We start from the raw sequence: 11,439 nt of genomic DNA, 5'->3' as shown, positions 1-11,439 counted from the left end.
AAAAGGGACACGGACATAATATCTGGGTGGGGCATTCATTTCCAACTTGCATCGTTCCAAGTAGAATATGGAGATATGAGGTTTCTGCCCGGCAGCAACGATGTTTACAAATGCGGGTAGGGGTGGTACGAAAGCGGGCCAGACCAGCTTTAATGAGACCCATGAGATGATGTGTAATGGAGCGTGCGTGTTATGTGTGACCGCTGTACTGTCTGTAAGCACACTATGCTGACAAACATTTGTTCCATTTTCCCAGAAGCAGAGAACACCCAGGGCTAAAGTTAGCCCTTAGCATGGGGAAGAGGTGCCAGTCAAAAACATGGCCAAACATGTTTGTGTCGAGGACCCCTGAATTAATGCTTCAAAACCTTTTCAGGTCGCAACCCCGGCTATTTTGGACAAACTAAACATTGTCTGTATTGTAGGCTTATGTTATGTAGCCTACAATACAGACAATGTGTAGTTTGTCCAAAATAGATATTTAGATCTGTATTTGTGATGTTCCTATAGGGCTTAAGTGGTTAAAAAAAGACCTTCTGTTCATGTGTAGTTCATATGTCCTTGTACTATATCACACATGATTCTTTTTGGTATATTTGCCACCCAAAACCGCCATGTAATTCATGTAATTTCAGATATATCGCCCCTGGCCGATATCAGCCAGGCATCCAGAGATCAGTGCAATGAGACACCTATTGTCCGGTGAAGTAGTACTCTTTATTTCCAACATGAGACAACAGCCACAAATGAACATGCAACTCTCCCTAGTATAGCTCTACGTCATCTTATACAAATAATGATTCTTTTGATACAAAATATATTTATCATATAAATATCATATGTAAGACCATTATGTACATAACATTTACATTACTACATCCATAACCTTTTATAATAACATTATTTTCTTTGTATTATTACTGTATATACATTTAACAGGTATTATTAATTCATTTATTATTAGGATTATTTATCATCTAAAGGTATAACTCTGAAAAGGAAAACAAAAATAAGCATGTGGCGGAGATTAAAACGGGACCATATATATATATATATAAATTATATATATACCTGACGTTTACTGTGCTTGAATGGCCGAAGGAGAACAGCGTTTTGTCCTTTGGTGGTGAGAAGCGTGGGTATAAAAAGCTTGATTTTACACTTCGCCACACGGCGGTCGGTCTCGCGTGCCAGAAAATAAAGCGATCTATAAAACAAGGGTTCACAGACTTTTTGGGTCGCGACCCTCCCCTGTGGAGAGTGGAGACCCTATCCCACCCAGCACCCTGACAAGCATTTGGAATTGTAGGAGTTGAGGCATTACATTTAGTTTGACTCGGTTCTACAGTTAAAACGTTAAAGTGTATATACTGTATCTTGGTTTGTTTGAGTGAGAGAACAGTGTTGCACATCAACCTAATCATCACCCCTCCCCCAAAATAAGTTTGGGAACCACTGCTCGGCTATTTTTTGGCACGTTGGCGACACTGCCGTGCGACGTCGCATTAATCGGGTATTTAGTATGCAAAGCACATGGTGTTCAACTGACTATTTTGTACAAGGTGAAAACGGGGCCAAGCCCAATACTAGTATTTTCCAGCAGCTATTCCTTTTTTTTCTTCTTCTTTTTTTGGGGGAGGGGGGGGATTCCACATACACAATTTTGGAATCAAGCACGCAGCTTTCACTATCCCAACACAGAACCGCCCAGGGCAGCAGAACAACCACGTTTAGTAGTTTCACCAATTAAACCCCTTTTCTTATCCTTATGGGGGGGTTATTGATTATCTCCTACACACACACACACACACACACACACACACATCAATTATTTGCTTTATCCACATTTGATTATGTTAACCACATGAACCCAGGGGGAACATTAGCCGAAAAAATTGCCGAGTAGATTGAGTAGATTTTGTGTAAGGGGGAAAGCGGTCCAAGTACATGTCCACTCCAGGTGATTAAATTCAAGAGAGTTTAGAGGAGTAGATCTCATTTTCAATTACACAGCCCATAAAGCATTGGAGAAAAAAAACTGTTGTCTCATTCCTGAGCCAACAATTTGATGACCGATCTTAAGAGTGAGTCATAATTGCCAAACGGTGATGTGTATAAAGGTCTATTGCTATCTTCAAATATCAGACGATGATAAAATGTTCTTTAGTTCCTTATTCAATGTTACACAGATGACACCACTCAAATAGTATTTTATTCCGAGTCGCCTATATTGATCGACGATGACCCGGTCATAAAATCCCCCGGGAATGCGACAGAAAAAACACCAACCATTATCCTGGTTTCAGCCTGATTCACTGCGTTAAACATTATCCTGGTTCCAGCCTGATTCACTGCGTTCCACCAAACATTATCCTGGTTCCAGCCTGATTCACTTCGTTCCACGGATTTGTTTTGTCTGCACTAAGTAGCAAAGTGACAAAACAAATCCGGCTGGAAACCAGGCTACCAAAACATCTCCATGAATTCAAGGCTTCGTGGGGTGTGTAATCGATAGAAAAAAGCATTTTTTGGGGGGCGAACAACTCCTTTGAACTGAAGTGGTTAGTGCATTCAAACTGTCAGCAGCTCATCATTGCGCTCCATCATGTGCAAACATCCCTGGGTGTTATATAAGCCAGAGCAGCGCTTGCTCGCTGTCATGATTAGATCATGCTGGAGTGTGTAGGTGTGTGTGTGTGTGTGTGTGTGTGTGTGTGTGCACACAAAGCAGCAGCACTCTGTCTATCCTGGACTGGTGCACGAGTTGCATAAGCTCACATACATGGAGAGTGTCCCCTCCTTTTTATGAAGCTCACCTCTTACAGTATTGTTTCACATGCAGTGTTTTACCGACATAATGTACTCGTTAAAAATCCACTCTTATCAGTCTATGGCTCTATGGCTGTGAAATGTGAATCTATCACTCTTATCGTCATATCAAATCTATAACTGTCCATCGATCAGTATATTCCTCTGTCGCTCTTATCAATCTATCACTATCAATCAATCTGACTATCACTCCATGTCTGTCACTGTACCAGTCTATGTCTATCACTATAACTCAGTGGTTTTCAACCCTTTTCGTGTCTAGGTCCATTATTTATTCGGCATTTGAGCCACGGACCGCCATTTGATGAGATTTAGCCTCTCAGAGCCAAAACCAAAAAATATTTTGTTAATGTTGGATAAGATATTGTCCACAACTCCATGCCGTATTGATGTTGGTAGGAACAACAGGCAAACTTCGACCAAAATAACAATTCTTCTATATTCTCTGATTGTGTAGACTTAAGAGAATTAAGTAATGCAGATTTTTATTAACAATAATTTTACTCTTGAGAGCGTAATTTAACTACCGGTAGTTAAAGATCTATAAAGGGACCATTTGTTTACCAACTCTCCATCATTTAGCTGGGGACCACCTGGACCACTGGTGGTCTCCGGATCACTGGTCTATCACTCTGTCCCGTTTAACTAGTCAAGTCAGTCTACCACTCTGATCACTATATATAATATCTTGTCTTATATGGCTGGGCATATATCGATACTATTGATATTGTGATATTAGACTAGATATCTGGGGATATATCATAATATTGTAATTCTTTTCAGTTGTAACTTATAACTTAAACGTTGTCAAATAACTATAGCCAAAATAGCAGATCATAGATAGTCTGTTCTTTTTTTTTATATATATAGGCCTACCTATGTGATAGTATTGACGTGATATGATACCTACTCCCTCTTCTCTATACACCCCCCTCTCTCTCTCTGACACACTCTAGAAAAATTCCAATCCTCATACATCCATCCTTGCGCCCTCCTCAGTCACGCCTAAGCCCCACCTCTGAGCAAAGGAGGCTAGGACCGAGGAACGGATGGTGTTCGCTGTAAGTAATGGGAACGCTCCTCGCTCAGTACAGCGTCATTTTAGAAGCTACGGCAGTTCCTGATGATGACGTGTGTGCTGGATCAGCGGAGCACTCCGGAGCCCGGAGCGTTGTCATGTGGAGGAGGAGACATTATAAGTCACATGTTCCTAAGAGGGAAAAACTAAAAAGAACATCCACAAAGGAGACAGGAAGGATATACTTGACGTATCCTCGCCCAGATCCTCGCTCCAATTAAGCGGCTTGATGGGGAGGAGCCTCCTGTCTCCTTGCTCCCGGCTCCTCCAAAAAAAAGCAAACGGGCTCTATGCACGTACGCCATTTTGGAAATAGCTCTTCCTGCTTTCGGGCCTCTTCTGATTTCATTCAGGTGTTACAGATGATACAAATTAAGTGGTTAATTGTACAGTGGTTCTCAAACTTGTACATTCCAATGACCCCCATAACATGTACAAATGGCACCAAATGGACCCTTACAGGTCTGTAACTGAGAGTGTACATGCATTTGTACATTGTCAGCGTTACGCACCTGTGCGGTGTCCTTTGGAACCCACTCAAGGACACTTTGAGACCCATGCACTGGTGCTGCTATTGTGCACCAGAATGGAATATAGCCTTCATTAGTATTATCCGTAACACCTGTGAAGAGGCCCGGAAGTAGGCGTATATGTGCATGTAGCGCCAATTGACATTTTCGGGACGTGACCGGTTTCCAGGAGTCGTGCTCGGAGTGCGGAAGAGGATGAAGAGTCACATTTTAGCTCCGCCTCTCTCTCTCTCTTTTAAGAAACCACACAGTTCTTGCTCTTCCTGCGCTGCCGGGTGTGCAGCTGATGATGGCTGCCGTGGGGGGCGTGGTTCCCGTGCAGCAGGGGGGCGTGGTGATGGTGGTGCCCCGCCCCCCCTATGCCCCCGGACGAGGAGGCGGGGCTGTAGCGGTGCCGCAGCTCCTCGTTGATGTACCTGAGCTGCACGGGCCGCGGGATGGGCTCGCCCAGGAAGTAGCCCCCTCCCGCCTCGCCGCCGCCACCGCCGCCCCCTTCCTCCTCCTGCTCCTCCGAGCCCGACGAGGACGAGGAGCAGCTGTAGCACCACGGCGGCTCTCCCCCGCCGCCCCCCCTCTCTCCCCCGTGGTAGCCGTCGCTACCGGCCCCCCAGCTTGCCCCGGTGCTGCCGCCGGCCCCCGGCCCCCTGGGCGGCCAGCCCCCGGGCACTCCGGCGTCCTGCAAAAATGACATGTTACCATTATTGTGGCAAAACATAATTTGCGATTAACAATATTATCGCCATAATCAAAATATGCTTAAAACCTAAAATGGCACTTCTATCTAACTAAAATGCACTCTGTACTGTATGTCTGTTATTATTAGCTATTATTAGATTAAATTCATTGTCACTAGTATACAGATACTTTGACAATGAAATGAAGAGTGGCGTCTAGCCAGAAGTGCAATACAGTAATGCAGCAATGAGTGTAACTTAAGTCTGTAATCCACATAACTGGAACCGTTCGCGCCACTGAATTCGACACACACGTTCCACACCCCCACAGGGAGAGCAGGCTCTGGACCTGATCACCTCTATATCGGTATCTCCATATATGGAGCTGGCCTGTTCTGGCATCATTCTGACGTTAGTTAGAATACCAAGTATCAAGTGTACATACAGGGTTTAAAAGGTACTGAATTTGCAGCTCAATAATATCATGCAATAATAACGCCATTATGGTCCCGTCCCTTATACCTGCATTATGGTCCCATCCCTTATACCTGCATTATGGTCCCATCCCTTATACCTGCATTATGGTCCCATCCCTTATACCTGCATTATGGTCCCATCCCTTATACCTGCATTATGGTCCCATCCCTTATACCTGCATTATGGACCCATCCCTTATACCTGCATTATGGTCCCATCCCTTATAACTGCATTATGGTCCCATCCCTTATACCTGCATTATGGTCCCATCCCTTATACCTGCATTATGGACCATCCCTTATACCTGCATTATGGACCCATCCCTTATACCTGCATTATGGTCCCATCCCTTATACCTACAGCGTGAGGTCGGAGGTATTATGGTCCCATCCCTCTTACCTGCAGCGTGAGGTCGGACGTAGTCCGGGGGCAGGGCCTCTGCTGCTGTTGTTTGGGGCGGTACGAGGCGGGAGCTAGGCCCAGCAGCTCCCGGGCCGTGTGTCCGGAGGGGAAGCGGTCGTAGTCCTCCTGGACGCGGCGGTACGGCGGCGGCTCGGCGGCGGCCGCTAGGTGGAGTGCGTTGTCGGAGCGGGAGCGGCGGGAGCGCTTGTGGCGCCGCCGGCGATGGTGGTGGTGGTGGTGATGATGCTGGCCCTTGTTGTTGTTGTTGCCGCTGCCGTGGTTACCGCGGTGGTGCTTGTGCCATCCTGGCTGCTGCTGCTGGAGGGGGAGGGGCTGCTGCTGCTGCTGTTGTTGTTGCTGCGGGGGGGCGGTCTCCTGGTGGCGGAGCAAGGTTATTATAGTTAACGACCACTAACGAGATAACGGAAGCTAAAAAAAAAAAAAAAAAAAAAATTAACTAAAGTAAATAAAAACTATAATGAAAAATATATATAACTAACTGAAACTGTATGGACACTAACCAAAAATAAGTGAAACATCTAGACAAAATGCCCTTAGTTTTCGATTTAACCATTGATTGTCGTTGATTGTCTAACAACTTATCTTTTGTTGAGTTTTACACAATACTTACAATTACACAGACCTTTTTGAATTCTGCACAATTCTGTATGAAACAAAACTATTAATAAAACCTAAAGTAAAAAAGGGCACAAAAATAGAAACTAATACAAACTAGCAAATCCCACTCTAAAAATGAATTAAAACTAACTAGAAAAAAAAGAGTCAAAATGAACTAAAACCAAACTAATGACAAAATCCCATACTATTACAACCTGTCGGCGGAGGGGGGTCCGCTCAGTGGCCGAGGTGACGCGCAGGTTCCCGCTGCTGCCCGACGGACCGACCCCGCCTACGAAGCGAGCATCGAAGGGCAGTGGACGGCCCCGGGAGGGGGGGTCCCAGTACTGATGCTGCAGAGGGTAGCCCACCCTCGCGGGGTGGTGCAGGTGGGGGTCCATGTTGTTACTGTTGTGGCCGAAGGGGGGCCGCGAGGACGACAGCGACTCGGTGCTGTGGAACTGGCTGAGCGTTCCCATGATGCTCTTCTCCGACACGTGGACCCCGGAGTCCTTGCTGAGGTCGGGCATGGAGAACCGGGAAAGATGCTCCTGGCGCTTGGTCGCCCCATCCAGAGAGTTGCCTGCAACCAACACACAGTTAAAGATGGAGTGGAGTCGTCTCCCCCCCCCCCCTCCCCCCTAAAACATGACCATCTATGATTAAATTAGGTCCTATAGCATAATCATAGTACCCCATGATCCTAGTAACTAGGAGGAAGAGTTTTTTCAAAAATAGTATACAGAAAGTGTTTTATGTGGCCACACCCACCAGTTCATTAAGTATACCTGGTATCCATCTTAGCACCACCCACCTGAACTTAAGCCTCGGCCACACCACAGCTGTGTGTTGTATGATAAAAGGGGAGGGGATAGTGGAGGTGGTAGGGTTAGGATGTCACTAGCCTCGATACCCAGGCTTTCATTTCGTCTGAGGATGTCACTAAACGTGGTGTAATTCGATTGGGCCTTTTGACTCAAAGGCTTTCAGCTTTCAGGAACAAACTAAACATACACACACAGGGAATACATATTTGTAAATATCATGTAAAAAAAACCACTATTAGAGTAATGTTAACTCTATAGACACATACAAAACACCTGGGGGTCTATTAGTGTAATGTTAACTCCATAGACACATACGCAACAGAATAGTACAAAAATCACGGTACTCACTGACAGTGTTTTGACAGCACATTTTTATGTAGTTTTAATCGTAGGCCTAGTCATTCGTTTTATCGTTTTATTGATTTTGTCAACAGAAATCTATTTGTTGACAAAATGTTCAATATATTTAGCCTTAGTTGTAGTCATCATAGCTTAGTTTTTATTTAGTTTTCGTCAGTGAAAAAAGGTAGTTGACAAACATTTTTCACCATAGTTTTAGTTGACAAAATCAACACTGCTGTTACGTAGTTCCCTGCAACGACCACACCATCAAATCTCAATCCGGCACTCTTTCTTTGCTGTCACATTTTGTTGCTAATGTTTTGTGTTCTGCTGTAGGTAGGCTCTTAGACGTACGGCATACTATGGCGCCGTTTTTCATCATTTTTGAGGATTTGAAAAAAATGACGAAATGACAAAAACGATGGGTTATAGCCCATGTTTTTTGAATTTTTGAAAAAAAAAGTTATCCTCGTTTCTCATCATTTTGGACCATGGGCTATAGCCCATATCGTACGGGGTTATAGCCCATCGTATAGCCCATCGTTTTTTGAATTTTTAGAGAAAAAAAATCCAGGCCCATGAATTAGAGGATAAAGCTCACATGTTACCCAAATAGTTGAATACACAAAAGCTAAGGCACTGGTACTGGTACTTCTGGTTTACCGGAACGGGGTTCAACTGCAATTTCCGCAATTTCCACAATTTTCAATTTCCGCAATTTCCGGAATTTGCAATTTCCGCAATTTGCAATTTCAAAAATTTCAAAAATTTCAAAAAACATGGGCTATAACCCATCGTTTTTGTCATTTCGTCATTTTTTTCAAATCCTCAAAAATGATGAAAAACGGCGCGCTATGCCGTACGTATAGTTATCAGATGCATAGCATTAGTAACTGATGGGTTTGTTCAGTGTAGCTGAGCCCAGAAGCATTTGACAAGCGTAACCCCACTGTGAATTATATTAGTTGCCAGCTGTGTTATTTTCCCCAGCCAGCACACATCTGTGACAAAGGGCCCATGGTTTTGCAAACATTTGTCAACGAGTGGCAGTATTGAGCAACTTGCTCTCTGACAGCAGTGGAGAAGTGTGGGGAGCAGCATCTGTACTGGAATGGATGGATGGATGGGTCAGTGATGGTTTGGGATGCGGAACCAGAGGAATGCAAACGAAAATATTAGCCTGGATACGGAGGCTAGTTTAAAAATAACCCTAGTGTTGTCAATAAAATAAAGTACAAAGCGTATACCTGCAGTGTTGGACATGGTGATGGAGTCCATGGAGCCGCGGGGAGTCTGCTCCAGGGGCGTCAGGGGCTCGTTGAAGCTCAGTGCGCTGACCTGGTTCCTCCTGGTCAGAGGGGGGCGCCCTTCCCTCTGGAAGCCGCCGTGCATGCTGACCGCCCTCTGGTCCAGGAAGGCATGGTTCTGGTTGTTGGCGTGGCTGGACATCTCGTTGAAGCTCATCTGGGTGCGCAGCTTGCTGGGCCGGAACTCGTCCACACTGGGACTGCTGTGCTGGATCCAGTTGTCGTTGAAGGAGTGGCCCCTGATTGATTGATTGATTGAATACTGTATGTATGTACACTCAACTAGTGGTTGTGTTGTTTTGAACCCTTTTCATATCAAGGTCCATTATTTATTTGGCATTTGAGCCGCGGACCGGATTTGATGAGATTTTACCTCGCAGACCAAAGAGATATTATTTTGTTGTTAAGATTTTGTCCATGCACAATTCCATGCTGTATTGTGGTGCCATTAGGAGAGATAACAGGAGCAATTGTTTTACATTCCCTTATTGTGTAGACCTCTTGTAAATTAAGTAATGCAGATGCTTAACAATAATTGTTAACTCTTGAGAGCGTCAACTGAAACCAACCATGGACCGTAAGGGTGCATTTGACACTCATTTCACGCTCTCAAGACTGGTTGAGCTAACAAAACAAACTCACGATCGAGACAGCCCCTTACCTGAGGGCCGCCATCATTTGAGGCGTCCTCTTAGGATTGCCTGGTGGCTCGTTCCCCCAGGAATCAGGCCTCTTCCCTGGGTTGACCGGGCTCTGGGCCGGGGGGTTCCCCCAGGAATCAGGCCTCTTCGCTGGGTTGACCGGGCTCTGGGCCGGGGGGTTCCCCCAGGAATCAGGCCTCTTCCCTGGGTTGACCGGGCTCTGGGCCGGGGGGTTCCCCCAGGAATCAGGCCTCTTCGCTGGGTTGACCGGGCTCTGGGCCGGGGGGTTGGGGCTGGGGTTGTTGTACCCTCCCTGTCGGGGGTGGCATTGGCCCAGCAGCTGTATGGGCGTGGGTGCTGGGGAGGGCTCTTGTTGGGTGGGAGGGTACGGCTCATCCCGGCTCATCCACACCTAATAATAATAATGCATTTGTAGGCCTATTGCAATTTTCATTCACAAAAACACTGTAAAGATTTTCTAAACCAATATCTTCCGTAAATAATCAAAAGAATCCCTGCCGACACACAGCAAAACACACATAAATTCAGTCAGTGTTACGGCCAGCTGTATTTTAGTCTGTATTTATATATTTTCATTATTTTGTATTACTTTATTATTTCTGTGCTTCTGAAATATGGTTGAAATATGATTGACAGCTGCCTGAGTGTCAAGTCTGTAGATTACTGGAGGCTACCAGCTGCCCTTGGGAGAGACTTTGCTCCTTTCGGAACCCTGTATACTTTTTTAATTATCTTTTTGAATGACGGTATCCAGGGTTCCGTGAAAGTCAATTCCTTCTCTCTTTCACCGGCTGGTACCACTCTCTGGTCTCTGACAAATATAAAGTGTTGCAGAGAGACTTCAAAGATACTCTCAACTGCTTTAGTGTCCCGCAGAAATGTGTGTTGATCGGCGTTGCCAGTAAACATTTAATCCATAAAAGTAAAAATGTCCTCTCCTCCGTGCTCCATGCCCCATGCACCTCCGCCATCTTGGGATTTGCTAGATGCACTTTGCCCAGCAAAAGTAGTTCACAATTTAAGCTGTAAGCTTTTACGTCTGCTATTTTTGAAAATATTTAATCATTTTTAATTATTTAAAACCTGAAACCTGTACCCTGAAACAATTCATTTGTTATGGTTCCGCGGCCAAATCTATATCAATTCAGGAATCCAAATAATTAATTGACGCGTCACCTGGTTTAGGCTGGGCGCGCGACTAGGGGTGCGGCTGGGGGTGTGTCCCGAGGAGAGGCTGAGGCGGTCCATCTGGACGGACAGGGGGTCCACGTCGGCAGAGAGGCGGTCCCCGGGCATGGGGGGCGGGGCCGGGGGTGGGGCCTGGGGCTGGCGAGCAGCCTCGGTGCTGCGCTGGCGCTCCAGCTGATTACCGGTATGCTGCTGCTGCTGCTCGGTGGCGCTGCGCCGCTCCTTCTTCCCCACCTTGGTCTTGGTGCTGTGGTGAGACTCGCGGGAGCGCGCGCTCTGGAATGCCGAGTCTGATGAGTCCGACTCTGGGTCTGGGTCCTGGAAGGGTTTGTAGTTTTAGTCAGCCAGAAAGAGAATTTCACATACATTTTTCCCATAGACTTACGAGTAAGACGCGCAAACGCGGGAAGCGAACGCAGCTCGTACATATTTGGGTTTTGGACGTATAGCTGCTTTGGGGACTCCTTATATGGTGCCCCTTTTGTGCCCATATATGGAGCTGAGT

The 11,439-nt window shown here is 45.9% G+C and overlaps 1 protein-coding gene across 1 annotated transcript in view; it reads right to left on the bottom strand.

Annotated features, from left to right (window-relative positions):
- Positions 1–4,672: 4,672 nt before the first annotated feature.
- LOC308314976 (prickle-like protein 2) overlaps positions 4,673–11,439 on the bottom strand; it is a gene marked incomplete at both ends in the record, with an annotated part of 31,216 nt that continues 24,449 nt past the window's right edge. The window contains 7 exons of the mRNA XM_080762800.1: positions 4,673–5,113; positions 5,988–6,365; positions 6,824–7,191; positions 9,025–9,323; positions 9,746–9,868; positions 10,034–10,137; positions 10,923–11,252. Of these exons, the coding sequence (XP_080618926.1) occupies positions 4,673–5,113; positions 5,988–6,365; positions 6,824–7,191; positions 9,025–9,323; positions 9,746–9,868; positions 10,034–10,137; positions 10,923–11,252 (2,043 nt within the window). The remainder of the gene's footprint in view (positions 5,114–5,987; positions 6,366–6,823; positions 7,192–9,024; positions 9,324–9,745; positions 9,869–10,033; positions 10,138–10,922; positions 11,253–11,439) is intronic.

Source organism: Protomyctophum bolini, assembly GCF_963924005.1.
Source record: "Protomyctophum bolini genome assembly, chromosome: 5".
NCBI lineage: Eukaryota > Metazoa > Chordata > Actinopteri > Myctophiformes > Myctophidae > Protomyctophum > Protomyctophum bolini.
This window is presented reverse-complemented; position numbering and strand designations above follow the sequence as displayed.